Source organism: Microcebus murinus, chromosome 16, assembly GCF_040939455.1.
Source record: "Microcebus murinus isolate Inina chromosome 16, M.murinus_Inina_mat1.0, whole genome shotgun sequence".
Lineage (NCBI taxonomy): Eukaryota > Metazoa > Chordata > Mammalia > Primates > Cheirogaleidae > Microcebus > Microcebus murinus.
Window position 1 is genome coordinate 38,107,819 of NC_134119.1, and position 19,981 is coordinate 38,127,799.

Below are 19,981 nucleotides of genomic sequence, written 5' to 3' on the forward strand. Positions count from 1 at the left end.
CCCAAACCCTGCCAGAGGGAATCAACTCCATCTTCCTGCCTTCTGCATGGCACGTTGGTGACCTCACGCCATGTCCCCAGGAGTCTGAGGGCTTCTAAGTCCTCTGGAGTTCTGACGGGAGGCTTGAGCCCCTGGAATTACAGGAAGATCTTAAGCCGAACCAGAGCTACCAAATAGAGTCCAATCAAGGTGTGCTCCTAGGGCTGATGTGGGCTCACACACTCCAGGTCCAGCCACACAGGAAGGCCAGGCCAGGACCCACTTGGGCAGCCACAGACACGTAAAGAGGACTGTGCCACTATTGTCAGTCTCTCTCCAGGGCTGCAGCTCTCAGGGCGAGATGTCTTTCCCTGTTAATGTTGGTCTAAAAGCTGGGGGCGTGGCTTTCTTAGCTGGGAAGACCTGAGCCTTGACACACCCAAGCTAGCTTAGCCTCAGGCTCAGGACTTCTGAGACTGTGTCAAAGAAGATAAGGGATATTGATTATATTTATTTAGGCATACTTCCATGGAAAATGACCATGGCATTGTTGTTAAGTGAGAAGAAAGAAGCAGGGCCTCAGAATGTATGCAGGTTGATGACATTTATGTAGAAAATGTGTGTATTTATATATGCAGAGAAAGGTCTGGAATGGCACAAAAATATTAATAAGTACCTTCGAGAGGTGGGAACTTTCACCTTATGCCTCAAACAATTGTGTATTGAGTACTTTTAAGTGAGTTTGTGCTACTTTTATAATAACACTTTAAAAGGTATTTCCATTTTGGGAAAAATGATAGGCCCCCAAGTATTTTTGTTATTAGGAGTTATGTAAGGTTTTTCTGTTTTTGTTTTTTTTTTTTTTTCCTTCTGTCCGATTTTCTTTTCCCAGTGTCACCTCTTACATTTGTGGCAGGAAGCGTATGTGAGATTACACGACCGAGGACAAATGACAAGGATAACTAGCTGGCTGGACACCCGGTTGCTCATGAAGGACTCAAGCTAGAAAGCACGTGTTTGACTCTGTGGCCTGGGGGGGTGCCAAGGCTGAAAGAGAACAAAGTGATCCCTGGGTTCCAGCCCTGTGGCTCATGTTTCCAGCTCAGACTTATATCGGGATACAGACAAAGAACTTGAGAACCAATAACTCCAAGGAGTCGGTTCTAATGATTTCTTCTGATCATCTACGGAATGGAGAGCACATCCATCCAACTCAGAGGTTGGCGGCCACAGCCCCTAGCTTGAGAACTGGTTTGTCCCCATTCCCCTTGGACTCTTATCTGTTTCCCTGTAACAACAGCATTTAAAACAGTGCTTGCTGAGCCTTAGCATATACTGCAATCACCTGGGGCACTTGTTAAACGTGTCGATTCCTGACTCCCATCCTGGACCTATTGAATCACACTGTACATGTGTGGAAGTTTCCCAGGCAAAATGATGTAGGCGACTCATGGACCACACTCTGAGATTAGAGAGTTAAAGGCTGCGTCAGGCACTACTGGTTTGGTACCTAAGTTCAGAGAAGAGGGGGGTCTATGAGAAGAGGCAGAATCCCTGCCCTTTGATTCTGAGTATTCCATTTAACCAGCTTCGTCCAATGCGATATCACAAGTATAATTCAAGCAGAGGCTTGGCAAACACTTAGGTGATGGGATTTTCTCATGCTCCTGCTATGACCATGAGAAGCATAAGCACAGTGTTTGTCTCAGGGGGAGGATAACAAGTATATGGAGCAGGACCACACCAGCCCACCTGCTACAGCAAAGCCTGGCCTAGAATAGAGCCCTTAGCCAGCACATCCGCGAGCCCAGCTGAGATTAGCTGAGCTCAGCCTACAGCAGTTGAGTCTCAGCTGACTGCTATAAAAGACTGTTGTTTCAAGTCACTGAGTTTCGGGGTGGTTTATTATGCAGAAATAGTTAGCTGATACATCTAGGCACCTTGTTAGCATACAGACCCAGGAACTGCGATTCTCTAGGGGCTTAAAAATCTGTGTGTTTAGCAAACTTCCCAGTGATTCTGATGCCAGTGCTCTATGGACCATGTTTGGGAAACACTGCTTTAGACCCAACCTTTTTACAAACTCATTGTGCAGTCATAGAGAATCTCCTGATGTTTCTGAGCTTCAACTTTGTCATCTGCAAAGCGAGAATAATATGTATTTCCCATGTTGTAGTTGTGAGGATTAAATGAACATAAAGAAACCTAGTTGATAATAGGGATGTTTCTCCTCCTTTGTCAACTTGTCCTCACCCTACCCCTACCCAAGCTCAGGAAGACACCAATACGAATATCTTAGGAAAACATGAATCTCAGGGTCACAGCTTTATTGTATAGATTTTTAACACAGCCATATTACAAACATTGTCAGGGAACATTTACAAGAATAAATAAGATGGACTTGCAGGTGTAAAAAGATTACACTTCACTGTAATGTACAGTCAAAAAATATATCTGATATTCATTGACCTGACATTATTTACCTTCTGCTTTTTTTTAAGCTAGAATTGGAAAGGAAAAAGAAAAGAAAAAGAACATTGACAGCACAGTGCTGGCTTTTCTTTAAAAGTTGATTTATTTTGTTTTCTCTTCTTGTACGTGCTTTATCTATCAAACACCCAAACTGTACAAGTGCAGGCCATTGGGATTCATGGAGGAGGCTGCAGACGGCGTGGAGACTTTGGTCTCATGCAATATCATATGTCCAGTGGATGTGAAAATGTCAGCCTCCCTGGAGTTGAGTGGGAACCCCATGATAGCTCCTATGGGGCTATGATGGTGCCCAGTAGCCAAGACAATAATAGATGCCCCCACTCTTTGCCTTTGACTGGCTAGAAGTATGTAGGGTGAAAAGAGAAGATAAAAAAGTGCTCTGATTACCAATATGGGTTAACCTCGATTAACCTGGGCTAGCCCAGGATCCAGCTAGTGATGAAATGTGCACATTGGAAAGGATGATAATCACGTGTCAACTGAGTCACTGTGCTTTTGCTTTTGCCATCTGCTCCGACGGGCCTCCAGTGGGGAGTGGGGGTAGAATTAACTTCGGGAGATAATGTATATGGTGAGCAGAGCCCTGCTCTGGGTCCCACTTGAACCTTTACTGGTTTGGGCTGTCACTGATGGCCCTGTTGGCCAGTGGGTCTGAGTTCTGGCTGCTCTCATCAGAGATCCAAGTGGGCATCGGCTCTATGGCAAAGCAGCTGTTCCCTGTGGTTTGGTGTTTGCTGAAAACCAGCCTGGATGAGCCCAGGATACGTGGCCAGAGAATCATGTTGGCCTGCATGGTAGGGAGACTTGGGCTGGGATAGCAGGGGCCTGAACCTGCACAAACCAAACACACCCCACTCGGCTTTGTTCTCTGCAGGTATGAATGGGCTCAAACAGGACCCCAGCTCCACAGGGTCTCACCCATTTGAAATGGAAGTCATCTCAACAGTGCTCCTTCTTCCCTTTAAAGAGATGTCTGGCTGCTGCGGGACAGCTGCTGAGAGGGGCAACTTACCATCTCTGGCAGACAGAAAATCCTTCCCTACCACTGTTAAGTTTCACACATTCGTCCTAGTTCCACTCACAGGAGTGACCTGGGCCTAGCAAACTGCTTGACTTTATCCAATAATCTGCATACCTATGGAAGATATGGGCACTAGATTCCGCCTGACCCTTCAGAAGCCTGGTTTTACCTGGGAGATACCACTCTGCCTTCTAAGCCTCCAACTGCCCTGGGGGCTTTGACCCAAAGAATACCTTCCACTATTAATCTTCCATGGAAGAGACAGGGACAGGGCTGGTACTGAGAGTTTGTCTGACCATCACATTGGAGGTCCACTGATATGTATTCACAAGCCCAAAGGCACTAAAGTCCCTGTATAAGGACCCAATTTTGCAATTTTGACAGGTTACTTCCTATCACCCTTTCCTCCTCCAAATCCAAGAGTCCCACTACCAAGGAACCATGAACTACATTAATTACCCTGAGCTCCAATAGTTTCCTAACATTCCAAGGCCACCAGACCCCTCATTCTCTGAACATTCCAACCAAGGATCAGGGTCCATATCCTACCACCTAGAGCAGCTCTCAGATACAGAAGGAAGCCTGTTAGTGATCCAGACCTCCCAAACTCTTCCTAGTACATTCCCTTCCACCCTGAGTTCTCCTACATCCCTGTAACAACCCCAGGGGACACCACCAAGCTCTGAGATAGCTGGGGTGCTAGGCCTGGGGGGCTACCATTGTGGGTGCTGATCCCTCCTCTTGAAGATCTAACATTTATGGGTAGACTTCAGGGGTGGATGTAGCCCCTTTGATGGCCTTTTCCCATCTCTTCTGGAAGTGAGCAGGAAGGATACAAGAGATTGGCTTGATCTCTACAAGACAATTATACAGCCAGTGCCATGCAAAAGTCTATTCCTGGCTACCTAGAAACCAAGAGTGGGTCTGCTCATGTGCACAAATATGGCTTTGACATCTCTGGTGTGCTTCTGAGGATCAGATCCATGACCCTGAAATATGTGTCAGAAGAAACTGGAGCTGGAACAACCCTCTGCTCTCTACCGCTAACCTCTCTCCTGCTGTTCAGACAGTGCATGACCTTGAAGGCAGATTCCCTGATAGGTGAAGCCAAGGCTCTGCATTTTAGATATGTGTACATGGAAAATATCCACCAGGAAACCCTTGCATGGGAGTAGATGAACAAGGCTGAATTTCTTCTGGTCTCTTCTGGTTGGGTTCACTTTTCCTATTTCCCTGTTCTACTCAACTGTGATTTAGAGCTGGTCAGAGGCTGAAAAGGAGCCCAGATTGGTTGGATAATGGGGAAAGCAAGTCAGGGTTTGAGATGACATGACTATGTTTTATCTTCTGACCTGCCCTTCAGCTTGGGTTGACCATTTGTCCTGGGGAACATGGCACAGCATAGTCTGGTGGAAACATCTTTGCAAGTCAGAAAAAACCATTTAAGTCCTGGCTCACTCATTCACTAGCTGTGGAACTGTAGGCAAGTGACTGCTCCCCTCGGAGCCTCAGTTTCTTTATCAATAAAATGGTGACAATCACAGACACTTCTTAGGAATGTTGGAAGAACTCAGTGAGTTCATGTGTTAGAGCCCCCAGCACAGGGTCTGCCGGTTCCTGTAAAGGCTGACATCTGGTCGGCCATCACTCAGGTCACACACAGAGAGGGCCAGCACTAAAAGCAAGCTGGCCCCTTCCATTCCCACCAGGGCTCTGGCTAGCCCAGGGTCTTCACACCAGGAAAGGTGAAAGGTTGCAATGTCAGGGTGCAGCCAAGATACACCCTGAAGCTACCTAGGCCATAAACACACACAGGTAGGGGCAGTTCCTGGCTTCTTGTTAATCTCTCATATCCCCTCCAAACAGGGTCTGTAGGAGGGGAGAACCACAGGAGCTCACTAAGTGCCACTCTTTGGCACCCAGACACAAGAGGATGGCTCTTATAGTGGAGACTCAGAGAGCATCAGTGCTACTTTCCTCTGCTTACAGCAGGCCAAGCCCACCCTGGAACTGGGGTGGCGTGGGGAGACACCTTAAGGAAGGTGGTGTTTGCACAGGAAATTTCCTGGGTAAAGGGTCAAGTTCAAATTCCTGGGCACCGGTGCCCTGTCTCATCCAAGCCCTGCCACATACTTGCCACATGGGATCTTAGGGAAGTCAAACCCATCTACTAGCCTCAGTTTCTCCTTGCATACCCTGGCCTAAGACCTGCTCACTGCTGCCCTGTCTTCTCTGGAGGGAGGTTGGGTTGTATGAAGAGCCTGAGCTGGGAGAATCAGCCCTGGCTGGGACACCCCACCATGGCCTGAGTTTTTTACCAGTTTCTTTCTCCCTGGAGTCACACTTTAAATTCCTACCATTTGAAATAATAGAAGCCACTGTCATTTTTATCCGCCAGCTATTTCACCCCTTCCCGAGCAGAATAAATCCTAGGATTTGTGTTAAATAGCTCTCCCTCCGCCCTCATCCTGCTGGATGAGCCGAGATCTGAGAAAACAGCACACAACGGGCTGGTTTGCCATGCTACAGGCTCCCTGAAGGCTGGGGACAGTCACCTGGGGCAGTGGGCTGGAGCCCGGGGAAGCCAGGGGGACCTGTGGGGGTTGGGGGGCCTGGGGGCCTGCTCACATACACCTGGGAAGAGGCTCAGCAAAGGACAAGAGCGAGGTCATCGTGGGGTTCCTTTGTCTGCCTTTGCTTTGAGACACTTCCTTTTGAACCTCCAAAGTGACAGCCCTTCCTTGATCAAGTCTGGTGTCCCTGGACTTCCAGACAGCTCCAGAGCCTGTGCCAATGGAAGCGGCTTCGCGGGCTCCTTTCATGTCCTGTCCTCGCGGGCCTGGAGATCTGGGTTGGTGACCCTGCTCCTGTGCTAAAGCAGAGGCCCGGGTTGCTTGCAGAAGCTGAATATTTTTGTCCCAGCAAACAAAATAACGAGAGACAGACAGATGGATGTGGTATTAAAAAGTACGCGCTGGAGGGAATGTTTTCACAGTGTCTGATGAGAGGAAAAGAGGCAGCCTACTGGCCCAGCGGGACCCTTTCCAACACTCGGCTGAGCACATCACTCGAAAGCTCTGCCGACTGCTTGTTGCCTGTAGGACGAAGTCTGCACCCTCGGTGGGCATCTGTCTCCCGGACCCTGGCCCGTGGCCTGGCTCTCCCCCTGCAGTGCTGCGCCCAGCCGGGCAAGCCTCCCCCGTCTCCTCGTACTGCCCTTCCCAATGCCTTTCCCATCTCTTTGCTGTGCACATGCTGACTCTTGGCCTGAGCTCCCTTTTCCTCCTTGTGCTGTCTGCTAAGATCCGGCGGGAGTAGACGGCACCTCCTCTGGGAGGCCCCACCTTGCTCCGCCACCACTGCCCTGTGATTCAATTTCCCCAGTGGGCAGCAAGCTCTGGAGGGCAAAGGCTGTGCCCTCATTAGTTCTGTGCCCCTCATGCCCCATCTAGAGCTAGACTAGCCACCACGATGGAGCTTCCTTAGGTCCCAGGCCACCCCGAGGCTGTCGGACATTGTGCCTAAGCACCATCTAGAGACCAAAGTCAAGAGTGTCCCTGGCTGGTCCCCTCATAGCCTGAGAAAACAGGGAATTGTTTTCACTAAGAAGGGAGATGAGGCTAGCTTTCCCGGGGAGCTGGGAATGGGTTATTGAAATATATCTGACATTCTGGGCTTCCCAGAAGAACTGACATCCGGAAGAAAGAGCTAAATTCCCATTTGTGGAGCTCTCCGCTCAGAAGTTTCTGGCTTTATTTTTTCCCTCCATAAAATAATTGCTCAGCTGAGAAAAAAAAATGGAAAACAGTAAAGTCTCATTGCCATCACCTGCCATTTTGAAATCCAGGATTTCATCACTGAGGACGGTGCCTCGGTTTCCTCAGCTGTGAAATGGAGATGGTGATGAGCTAATTGCTCTGTCCTAGGGGTTGTAAGGACAACGTGAGATGTCACTCGGAAAGTGCCAAGCACGACGCCTGCCGTACAGTTGTGACTTAGCCAGTGTTGGCCTCTTCTGACTCACTCATACTTTGAACAAGACCCTGGCGCCCCCAGACCTGATTCCCTTGGCCTACTTTAAACCAACTGGGTGTAACTGGGTCCACAACGGTCTTTTCAAGTGGCAGCTGGTTTCTCTAGGAAGGGGTTCGAAGGTGGAGATCCCAGTTATGCACAAGGCTGGGGCTCTACACACTCCAGACACCAAAGGGACCGTCTTCAGACTAGCTCACCTCTCCCTTGCTCAACTGCTGGGCTGTCCCTCGTGGAGCATTTTAGGGACGTTACAGGGAAAGATCAGCCCAAGGGATTTCTCTTAGAGCTACACGCCCAAAGTCTTCCCTTCCCTTTTTTGACATAAGAGACTAAGATTTCACACCTCCCAAAAAGAAAGTTTCTGCTCACATACACTTTGGAAAATAATCAACTCTTGTCCTGCTTGTCTCTCCAAAAGGAAGCTGCCACCAAAGAGACACAGGGGTTACACTGCATGGGTCACCCTGCCCCAGGGAGGTGGTCTTTTCACACAAAGATAGGGAGCAGCAGCAAACTTCCCTGCAGTTCCACCCCTTCCCAGCGACCCCCCACAAGCAAAGGAAACCTTTCCCGGAGAGTGCTGCGGACACAGCTTGTTGGCCAGTGAATGACAGATGGTTAAGGCCCGGGCTGGGGAAGGGGTACAGAGTGTCTCGGGCCACAAGCCCCATGCAGGTTCGGTGTGAGGATGGGGCCCTCTGCTGTGGCCTGGGGTGTACCCCAAGGCCACGCTGGTCCAGATGGCAGGTGTCTGGTGCCAGAGGCCCGCGGAGGAGATTGCAGGGGGCAGCAGAGCAGAGACCCCCAAGAGCCCCAATCTTTCCCATGACACGGAGGAGCAGAGCACACGTCTCCCCCCCTCCTAGGAGAAGCAGGGCAGGGGAGGCGCTGCTGAGCCCCCCACCCCCGGCACCTGCACAGCCGGCTGCCACGAGGGTCACAAACTCAGAACGAACAAAAGCAAGAGGTCTGGGGACTGGAAGTCTGAGGCCTTGCTTGGGGGTGCCCTTCTGCCCGGGCCGTGGCTGTGGCTGGTGGGGCTGGAAGGGAAGTCCGGAACTTTCGGAGCAGCATCTCCTACAGCCCTGGGAGACCCCTTGGAGGGCGCAGACACCCCGAGGAATGTCGGGCCATCAGTCTTCTTCTTGGAGTCGGGCAGGGGTGCCACCTCGGTCACTGCCAGTCACAGAAAAGGGGGCTTGGCCGCAGCAGCCTCTGGGCTCCCGCAGGCTCCCCATCCCATGGAGCTAAAAGGAGCTTAAATATTCCAGTGCCACCTCGTATACAAATTTATACTGTTCCTGAGAGGGGGACGGGAGACAAGAGAGAGAGATGGGAAGGAATGAGACAGAGCATTTAGTTTAGAGATACAGGTTTGGGAGAAAACTTCATCTACCTCAATATCACCCATATCTGGGCGTCCTTCAAAGTCTTGCTTCTACCCAGGCTTTCTTGAATGCCCAAATGGGATCACTCCCTTTCTTTTTACTGTTTCATGCAACAGCGCTTCTCAAACTGCGATGTGCACACAAGGCACCCAAGAATCTTTTTAGAATGTAGATTCCAATGCAGGAAACCTGGAGTGGGATTCAAGGTTCTGCATTTCCAACGAGCTCCCCAGGCGATGCTGCCATTGCCCATCTGTGGGTCACGCTTTGCACGGGACCTTGTCCTGAATGCGACCCCGCTTTGAGTCGGTCTGCAGTTCTCGAGTGTGGTCTGTCTCCGCCCGGCACCAAGCCCTGTAGTCCGGGACTCTGCCTGCCCACTCTCCACGCTCGTCACCACCCTTTCCCCCACCGCGTCCTAGTTCAATGCTCTAAACCGGGAGCATTAGCATAAATGAATTAGAATGGAATTGGACTGAATTGAAAACATAATTCACATTCTACTAATCCGGAGGCCTTTCCTTTAAGCCTGAATTAATGACACTTTCTTAAGGAATGGGCAGAAAGTAAAACAAAGTAGATGTGCTGGGATTCATATTTGGATTTCCCTGCAGGAAGGAGAAATTGGGGGCGCTGGAAGGGGGATAAAGTGGGCAGACAACAGTGAATGCCCAGGGCACAGACTGTGGGTCCTCAGTAAGCACCCGGCTGTTGAGCACTTTTACTATGGGATGTCAGTGGCTTCAGGTCAAGGGAACTGCGGCTAGCCCCTGGCTGTTGAAGGCTAGCTCTTGGGACACTTACCAGGGTCTCCACCATGTTGGATTTGTTGTTACGCAGTGTTTTCACGATGTGGAACACGTCAATGATGTTTTGCTGCTGGATCATCTCACACACGCTGCAGATGGCACAGAAGGTTCCGCTGCGGCCTCCCCCGTTCCTAGACACAGAGGGGAGAGGTGAGCCCCATTTCCAGGTCCCCCTGCTCCTGCTGACCCGAAAGCCACAGCAGTAGTAGTGGGGAGTGGCCGCCCCAGCAAATGCATGAGAAGGCAACGGTGAGAGCCTGAGCCTGAGCCGTGAGTTACAGTTTGAGTCTCCCCTGTGCCATGAACCTGCTCTGACCTTGGGCAAATCACATCCCCCATCTGGTTCCCAAGTTTCCCCTTCATATAGCGAAGGGGTTGGGCTGGATAACCTTTAAGAGCTTAGTTAGCTTGATGTTTCCTTGGTTCTATGAGCACATTACAGTCACTCAAGGTACACTGACCCGAACTCCCAGGGCAGGACGACATTGTGTCCGTGTACACATAGTGCCTTGCCCAAAAGGATGCTCTGGGTCTATCTACACATCCAATAAAGGCCATAGAAATTTCCAGGCGACTTTCCTGCTAGTTCTTCCCATCCCTCACTAAGGGCAGCAATACTCTGTTAGCCTAGGACCAGCCAGCCCAGGCTTGGAGGCAGGGGCTGGGGTTGGCCTGAGAGGCCGTGTCCTGAAATGACATGTCTCTACTGTACATCTTGGTTTAAGGGTCTGGTCGTGATTATAGGGACAGAGGGCTCACAGCAGAGCCATCCCTGTTACTCTTTCTTTCTGGCTCCGTAAGTCATCTTCATGGAAACATCCTTCAAACTCTTTACATAAAGTCCTTTTAGGAATCTTCCTGATTCGGAACTCCTGGGCGTGTTGCCAAGAGCAACTAATGATTTCACGTAATGGTCTGTGTCTGAAGAACATCTGGATGGAAGCTAAGGCACTTAGTCAATCTCCCAGATGTTTTATCTACAGGACACCCAACAGCCAGATGTTTCAAGTACAGACAGTTGCCTTCCATTCACTGGCTGGTGCCTGCATTTCAGGGTCTGTAACAGAGTCTGTGGCCTTCCAGAATGCCAAGGTCTCTGTTGGTAGAAAGACACCCCTGTGCTTTCCTTTGGTTCAAACTACTGGTCATCTCGGCTAGGGGGGACATGGATTAAATAGGTACTCCTGCAAGAAAAGCAGGTCAAAGAACAAACAGAGGGAGAGCAGGGAGGGACTCCGGGAAGGAGGGATTGGTGATTTCTGAAGCAAGAATAACAGAGTCCAGAGGAAGAGGTGAGTGGACACAGGTGTCTCAGGGCCTGGTGGAGTGAGACCCTGGAGGGATGGGTGTGGCTCTGTGCCAATGGTGAGGTCACCTGCATGTGTTGGAGGGAACTACAGGCAGCAGGGATTATTTGACAGGACACCAGCTGCTGGCCTCTGGCATGTGGGCAGAGCCAGCTTGGCCTGGCTGATGTCACTCATTGACCTGACTTGGGACACCGCACAGTATCCTCCTAGACTCCAAACTCCACTGAGATTGGTGTCCTTTGGGAAGGGGGTTTAGCTCTCTTTTTCTGTGTGTGTGTGTGTGTGTGTGTGTGTGTAACCTCCTTTAAGCTCTCCGACTTTTTCCTGGTGTGTACATGCACCGCCTATTTGATAGAAGGAGAACAGTTAGCTGGTTTTGAAAAGACTGAACTCAATTCTGAGGTCAGTTAGATATTCTTAATGCCTCTACCTGCTCCAGAAATATTTGTTCTGAGAAAGAGAAGACCTTGGTTCAAATTTCTTTAACACAACATTTTAAAAGAGGGAGGTCTTCTAAAATTCTCCCCAAATCCTTTATGTTCTAAGAAGCAAAGTGAATGAATGTGACTCAAACATCCTGTACATAGCTATTATGTCTGCAGGCTTGTTTTGGGTCCAAGATCTTTGTAGACTCCTTCTCTGTGGTCACTTTAGACTCCTATGGTAGACTCCGTGACCCCTGCTCTTTTAAGTAATCACGTTTACAACATTTGCATATTTGCTACCACGACTTTTTTGATGTTTATATTGGCAGACAGATTGCATTTATTTTCTAACTATTTCATGTCAAAGCACTATGGGGTCTGAAGATTATCTAATTCAACATACCTACTGGACAGATATGGAAACTGAGGCTCACAAAATGAAGTGGTTTTCTGGATGCTACACAGCTTGTCAGCCACAGTCCTCTAAGGGTCCTGACCTCCACCCGGCGTAACAAACCAGACTGCCCATTCAAAGACACGAGGTAAAGGCTCCAGTTCACACCAGTAATGGAGCTATAAACACACTGGCCTTGATCCCACTGTGCCCCTGGGAAACAGTGTTCCCAGGGCCCTTGGAATCCATCTATCAGGCTCTCTGTGTCCTTTTGTCCCCACTAAACCCCCAGTAGAGATACCCCAGGAGGGAGACACAGTGGACAAGTCCTTTGGTTTACTCAGAGGCAGTGTGTGTTAATAGATGGTGTTTCAGCTTAGAGCCCAGTGAATGCAAATCATAGCCCCTGTCTTGATTACCTGCTTAGCTTACCTTGCCTGTGCCTCAGTTTCCCCAAATGATAATATCTATCACAAGTGGAATGAATGATTCATTTAGAGTGTCTGCTTAAATTAAGCCCACTTAATCAATACCTTCCCTTTTCTCTTCTCTTCCTCCTTCAGGAGATAATAAAGGAGGCTCTGGTCAGTGGAACCCACTGTGTCCTGAGCTTTCTTGTGACTAGCAGGACACAGCACGTGGGGCTCATCTACTTACTGGGAGCACTGGGGAGTGGTCTGCCATTCTCCTCCCATGTTTGTGGAATGGCCACCAGGTTTTGTATCAACAGTATGTCATATAACAATAGTTCAGGACAACAGATTGGCAGCCCCATCCCGTTAAAGGGTTATAATTCCTTTGAATGAACCACTGGCCTTTAGGGAATGCTGAGAGGCATCTGCAAGGATCCTCTATCACCTGTCACCCCGCTGCACCGGCGGCACCTCCCCATACTCACAGGCAGTGGACCACGGTGCGTCCCTCCCTCCCGTCATACTGCTCCTGCCACTTCTCCAGCCGTCGGACCACTTTGAGCAGAGAGCGCTTGGAGGGGGGGGTGTCCCGGTAGGCAGGCCAGCCAATGTACTGGAGGTGCTGGACTATACGGTAACCGTCCTGTGGCTGAGAACAGAGAGGCTGTTAGGGCTGTTCTGCTGGGGAAGCTTGGGGCTGCAAGCCTTCCAGATTCCCTGGGGGCTGCAGCAGTGTAGTGGGAGTCAGGCTAACGGGATCTAAGCCATGTCCTCATGGAGAGAGTCGCAAGTTATAAACCTACCTTTATACTTTTGTGCATACTGGTTTTCCTGCCCTGACTACCCTGAACTTCTCGCTATCTGGAAAACACTCCTATTCAGCCCTTCAAAACCCAGTTCAAATATCCCTTTCTTTAGGAAAGCCTTCTCTGACTCCACCGGGCAGAGTTCCTCTCTCTCTCTGAGGCTCATGTGCCAGAACATATCTCACTTTCCCATTCAATAGTGAACTCTGAGGGCAGGGGCCGAGTTCCATTCACCCTGGGCCCCCAGTAGAGACCAAAGCTGCTTTAGCGAGCCATCACTCATAGATTACTAATCTACCCCCTGCCACCCAGCACCCCTCCATTCAGCCGGTGAATATCCGGAAGCAACTGATTATTGCTCACGGAAGCAACTAATCATTTTTCATCTTGGAGTTTGAAGGACCTGGCCCAAATCTCACTGGACCCAATCAAAGCCACATCTGCTCTGCTAAAGCAGCGTGGCACAGCGGGGAAGAGCTAATGCCTGAGAAGTTTTGTCTGCATGGCAGCAAGTTGTGTCAGGAAACAGGCAGATGGCAGGTTGGATGTCACTCTTTGCATCTCTGTGTTGCAGTCACTGCTGGGTCTGGGCTGGAACCAGCAGAGGCATCACTACCCGAGGAGGAGATTACAGGAGAGTGTAACACACACGCTTGGCTGGCTCAGCAGATCCTCTCCCGGCAGCCTCCATCTGGTTTGGGGGGGAGGCCCCGCACTCACCCGAGCCATATTACAGATGCGGAATATTCTGTGGATGATGTCCTCATCGATGTCCGCAGACACGAACTCCACCTGGATGGGCCCGTAGCACCCGGACGTCTTCTCAGGCCAGTACTGCATACAGAGCTGGGACAGGAGACAGGGCAAGGAAAAGGCCAAGGACAAGAGGGGTCGTCAGTCATGTGGGCCACTGAGCTGTTCCTACTGCTGGCAGGACACCCTGGGTGGAAAGGGAGTGTATTATGCAGGAAAACAGACTCTGCTTCCCCTTTGGTGCTGAAACGTCAAGCCGCTGAGCATAGAAACACTGGGCCTGAACATTTTGCCATGTGGGTTTCAAACCATGTGTTAGGCTTGCTGGATCTCAGTTTCCTAATCTGTAAAATAGGTAGAATAATACCCACCTCGAAGCCCTGCTGTCAGAATTAGATAGAACACTCAGGGAAGAGAAAATACAATTTTTTTTTTTGTTAGCACCACACAGATCATGGCAAATTTTTTCCTAGTCCAAGAAAATCTTCACATTGCTCATTCATGATCACATCATGAGTAGTTTTAAAAATACAGAGTTTGACATCAGTCTTTGGTCCAAATCCAGGCTCTGCTGCTTACTAGCTGTGTGACCCAGGCCTCAGTTTCCTCATATGTGAAGTGGGGATAATTACACCTACTTTGCGCCAAAAGGTATGCCACATGGTGTTGAGGTCTTGCCTGTGATTTTCCCTGTTTATCTGGAATCGGGAATTTGGACCCACAGCCGAGAGCAAAAGGCAGTGGTTGCTGTTCCGTCTAAGACAGCGGTTTTCAGCTGGAGGCAGTTTTGTCCCCCAGCGGACATCTGGCAGTGTCTAAAGACATTTTCGATTGTCACACCTGGGGGTTGCTATGGGCATCTAGTGAGTAGAGGCCAAGATGCTGCTAAACATCCTGCAACGCCCAGCATAGCTCTCCACCCAGAGTCATCCGGCTCCCAATGTCAACACTGCAGAGATTGAGAAACTTCAGTCTAGGATCACAGATTATTCTTTAAGCTAATGGAGAGACAGATACTTCATTTCCTTGCATCTGTTGGGCCACAAGATGACTTCGGTTGAGGAAAGAAGATTGAGGTGGGTGGCAGGGTGTGTGGCTGCAGAGAGGGACACATTCCTGATTCCCAAGGGGCAAAGCGATGGATCCTGCCTAGATCAACAGGCCCCAGAGTTGGGGGACAGAGGAGAGCTAAGATTGGGGCTGCAGGCTTGCTAGGGACAAAGAGGTCAAGGGTTAGAAAGACCCTCCATCTGGGGGTTGCCCTGAAGATACAGTCAAGATTCACAAAGACCCCTCAAGGCTTCTGAGAGCATCTTAGGATTGAATCTGTCATCAGTGGGGTCTGCCACGGCCTACCCCAAGCTTGCAGACAAGGGGCTGGATTGGCAGAGGTGACCCACCCCCTTGGATGCATGGTTTTCATGAAAGGGAGCAATTGCTCTCTTCTTTTTTTTTTTTTTTTTGAGACAGAGTCTCACTCTGTTGCCCGGGCTAGACTTGCCATTGGGTCAGCCTAGCTCACAGCAACCTCAAATACCTGGGCTCAAGTGATTCTCCTGCCTCAGTCTCCCAAGTTGCTGGGATGACAGGCATACGCCACCATGGCCGGCTAATTTTTTCTATATATTTTTAGTTGTCCAGCTAATTTCTCTCAATTTTTTTTTTAGTAGAGATGGGGTCTCACTCTTGTTCAGGCTGGTCTCGAACTCCTGAACTCAAACGATCTGCCTGCCTTGCTTTCCAGAGTGCGAGGATTACAGGTGTGAGCCACCGCACCGCGCCTCAACTCTCCTCTTTGTTGATCAAGGACAGCCATCTCAGGCTGGGAGTTTCACAAGCAAAGAATGTCTTTAATTCTCTCCTTCCTCCGGAACTGGAACTTAGAAGGGAAGAGCAGGGAGGCAGAGGGACATAAGAGAGAGAAAAATGACATCTCTCACCTTCCTAGCTGTGAAAATCCCAAATTCTAGCTGAGGAATAACACCGTTCACCTTACAGCAGTGGGTGGCATTCTACAGCCCTCAGGCCCAATCCGGCTAGCCTCCTGTTTTTGCAAGTCAAGTTTTGTTGAAATTCAGCTACATGTATTTGTTTGCATATTGTCTGTGGTTGCTTCCGTGCTAGTCGCAGAGTAGGGTAGTTGCAACAGAGACCATATTGCCTGCGAAGCCTAAAACACGTCCTGTCTGGTTCTTTACAGAAGAAGTTTGCTAACCCCTGCTTGATAGGGTTGTTCAGAGGATAAAGGAGATGCTTTGTATAAATAAAGCCCTTCTCACAGTGTCAGGCACAGAATAAGCAGTCACTAAATTCCAGTGAGTCATACTATTATTGAAACCCCCCGTCAGTGCTCAACAAAAATAATAATAATGATAATAGCTATCATATGCATTTGAAGCATTCAAATATATATATAATATATTATATATGTATATATATATATATATCAGCACCCCTCTTGCATAGCAAAGATGCACAAGGCTGATTTTCATCATGCAATGGTGCCTTGTTCTCCCAGCGTCCCCACTGGGGGTTGATTGAGCATATTGAGAAAGCAGCAGTGTGTGTGTGTGTGTGTGTGTGTGTGTGTGTGGCGGGGGTGTGGAGGGGGAGGGCTGGGGTCTCAGGGGCCTCCGTGGCTGGGCAATCATCTGCTGAGCTATGCAATAATGACAAATCCACAATTTGAACTTCATTTCTCTTTGCCATTGGCTCTTCCGCCTTGCAACCTTCACAGTAATGAGGACCTGGTACAGATAAGTCTGTGACTGGCCAGAGAAATCAGAACTAATCAGCACTGCCCATTAAAAAAAATAATTGCCTTTATCATCTGCCTTGAATTTAGCCTCGTCGGAGTTTGGCTGTGATCTTGACATGAGGTGCGAGGATTCGAGGCATCAGGCAATGCCTATTACCCCCAATATTTTCAGTCTGGAGAGAACGCGGAATGATTTGTCTCTTTTAATAAGATTTCCAGACCTATTTTTCAAGCTAATAGGTTCTACTGTGCCTCAAACAAGACCGCCTGTATTTCAGGACGCTTCTCTGCATTCGATTTTCTGGGTCACTCTCCCATAATGCCCGGGGACGAGGGAAGGTTGCAGGGCCTTTCCAATCCTAAATCAGAGTCATCCTTTCACAGAGTCCCTAATTCGTGAGACCGCATCAGCAGCAGAATGGGGTGACGGTCAGCACGGCCATGCATGGGCAGACGTGGCATTCGAGCCCCAGGCGTCATCAGGGACTCCTCTCCCTCATGTGGTTTTGGCCTGTGTCTGTGGCACAGCAAAAGATGGGAAAACGTGTTGGGGTCCCTTCTTGAAGCACCTTGGGTTCAAATCCCAGCTTTATTACTTTCTAGCAGAGTGACTTGGCCAAATCTTTTAGCTTCCCCAGGTTGTCAAGAGTGGCGGTGAATTTTAATGTCTACTTAGCACAGGAACCCGCATGGAGTGAGTACTCAATAAATGTGAGCTATAATTATTAGGTTGTGGGAGGGGGGAGGGTTACTAGAAACAAGATGGATAAAGAGAAGTTTCATTTTTTCCTCCACTTAGTAGGTCATATGCAAACTTTGCTTTAGGGTCATACCCAAAGGACTGCCTTTGTAGAAATTCTTAACCAGCCAGCCTGGGGCAGCTGGGAAGACGGGTGGCATCCCAGATATGCGACACTGCACGTCAAGAAAGAGAGACTTGTAGTTGCTCTAAAGAGCTGAAAGACACAGAAGATAGAAGAGGAAGGCTGGGAGCGCAGTGAAACCAGTGAAGGATAGAAGGTGACTCAATGTGTCATGTGACCCTACTCCTAACCTCCTAATATTCTGTAAATTTATAATAGCATGTACAATGCTCAGTGTGCTTGGATTTCTTGTGGAAGCCAGCAGGGAACTGAGCTTTGCTCCCTGGCTCACTCAGAATTGGATCAGAGACCACGAATGTGAATGGAGGAGCAGTTTATAGAACTGTTGGGGAGGGGAGCCTCATGGTTTCTTAAAGCCCTGAAAATAGGGATTCTAGGAAGCCCACTTGATTTTCTAAGACCATGAGGACCTGGCTGATCTTAAGCCACACTTGTACTCAATGCAACCTTGGTATTTTCTTCCTTAGACGGAAAACTTGTGAAGTTGGCTGACCCAAGAATAGACTGACTATTCTTTAGCCTCGAGTTCAGACCAACTGACTTTCTGCCTAATCTCCTAGTGAGTGGCCTCCCCCACCCTGCCTTTCCCAATGGCCTGGGGGTAGGGCAGGGCTGCCTGAAGGGGGGCCTCACCACTGCAGAAAAACAGTGGCCGTCACCACACCTGAGAGGGGGAGCCAGTCCCATTGTTGCTGATGCTTTAGAAATGACCGTGCTTTTTTCCAGAAAAACAGGGGCGTTTGCTATTTATTGTCAGGGCGAGTTCAGCCGAGCAGAAGTTGTGACGCCCGTGTGGACAGCCCTGGAACAGCTGCCGCACATTATTCTACCCCGTGATCCCCATAGCTGCTCGGGCCACGAAAAGATGTCCTCTGGGGGCCCAGGTTCACGCGCGAAATCTCACAAACGCAGAGGTAGCCTCGCTCGTGGAACATCTTTTTCTCGCTGATGGAATCAGAAAGCTTGTTAGTTGCTGGAATAAACACGCTCTGATGAGTTGAATGAAAACTAGCATATGGGCCTATTTTGGGAATAAACAATTTTAAAGCATATTTCAGGGCACCTTAGTGATGCCTTCCATTAATTAAAAAAAAAAATACTTTAATGAAATGGAAAAGCCACGTCATATGGAAGCTCCAGAAATGCAGGACTCTACTTGTCAAGGTCCCTGAGGCCCTGCAAGGGGATGGGGGAGAGTGACCCCAGGCCACCTACAGGTGAAGTGAATGGGTACTTTTACGGGAGAAAGATAACAGAGTTTCCCGAATTGGTTTGAAAATTCAGCTAAGTGGTTCCAAGACTCCTTTAAACAGATTCTACAGAGATCCAAACATAATATAAAAGGCTTTGACAGTGTGGCCAGTTAGCGATGACACACTGTGGGCGGAGGGGTGAGTAGAAAGACGCCGGGCGAACAAGGCACATTCACACACCCCTCTCCGGTTCATCCTGCCACAGTGCCAGGAAGTGGGCGCGCCGTCTCCACGCGGCAGGTGGAACACAGTTTCTTTCTGGGACGGGAGGGCGGGGAGTTGGGAAAATACCCACAGAGGATTTTGGTGCGGCAGAGGCAAGGCTCGGGCCAGGGCTTTTAGAAAGAGGGTCTACGGAGAGAGCTGGATTTTGCAGCTTGAGAGAGGAGCCACCTTTGGGGAGAAGGTGGAAGAGCTGGGTGGCGAGGAACTGACGAGGAAGGAGGTGGGCGGGGGGGGGAGCGGTTTGGGCAGCAGGGCTGGGGAAGATGGGCGGCTGCTGGCCAGGGTTGAGGCACGGCAAGGTGGGGTTTAAGAACGAGCACGTGCGATGTTCAACCTTAAGTCAGGGGCGCTGCTGGGATGTGGACCACACATCGCCCCCTCTAGAGCCTCAGCTGGAACCTGGGGGAGAGTGGGAGCGTGGGACCCCCTTGGGATTCTCAGGAATCTCGGGGTAGACATTGGGTTTTCCCACAGGATGGGGAATAGGGAACAGAGCCAATTTTATTTAAATCTTCAAAGATAGAGTGAACTTGGCTGGCATCCGGGTTATAGTAACCTAACGGACGGTGACATCAGGACTTGGAGATGTTGCAACACTTGCTCAGGGCAACAGGGCAAGGAAGTGGCCAGGCTACAACTTGAACCCAAACCCAGGTCTCTTGACCCCAAATTTCTTGTTCTACTGTTACCCCTACTATTCTGGTGGGGATGGAAACAGATGCAGTTTGTTGCAGAGCCAGACTGAGGCCGGATGAGACGCAGAGTTGGGCATGCTGTGTGCTTTGTTAGCATGTGCTTTGTTAGGCTGTGTTTTCACAAGCTGAGATAAAAATGGGGGTAGCGATGCTTGCCATTTGCCCTGCAGGCACAATGACAGGAAAAGACACCTCTGCAGCAGCACTCTGCTTTTCTCCTGGGAGGAGGAGAAGCTTGCCCCTCTCCCTTGCGTGGGAATACATCACAGCCTGCCCCTCGTCCTTGGGCCCACCCACCCACCCACCCTCATCCTTCCACCTGGCTTTGCACTCGATCTGT

The 19,981-nt window shown here is 49.7% G+C and overlaps 1 protein-coding gene across 5 annotated transcripts in view; it reads right to left on the reverse strand.

Annotated features, from left to right (window-relative positions):
• Positions 1 to 2,272: 2,272 nt before the first annotated feature.
• Positions 2,273 to 19,981, reverse strand: part of PTPRT (protein tyrosine phosphatase receptor type T) — a 1,014,822-nt gene continuing 997,113 nt past the window's right edge. For all 5 annotated transcript variants that reach the window (XM_012781110.3, XM_020281830.2, XM_076011129.1 and 2 more), the window contains 4 exons: positions 13,794 to 13,919; positions 12,753 to 12,916; positions 9,721 to 9,856; positions 2,273 to 8,829 (listed from right to left, as the gene is read on the reverse strand). In XM_012781110.3, the coding sequence (XP_012636564.2) occupies positions 8,776 to 8,829; positions 9,721 to 9,856; positions 12,753 to 12,916; positions 13,794 to 13,919 (480 nt within the window). In that variant the 3' untranslated portion in view covers positions 2,273 to 8,775. The remainder of the gene's footprint in view (positions 8,830 to 9,720; positions 9,857 to 12,752; positions 12,917 to 13,793; positions 13,920 to 19,981) is intronic.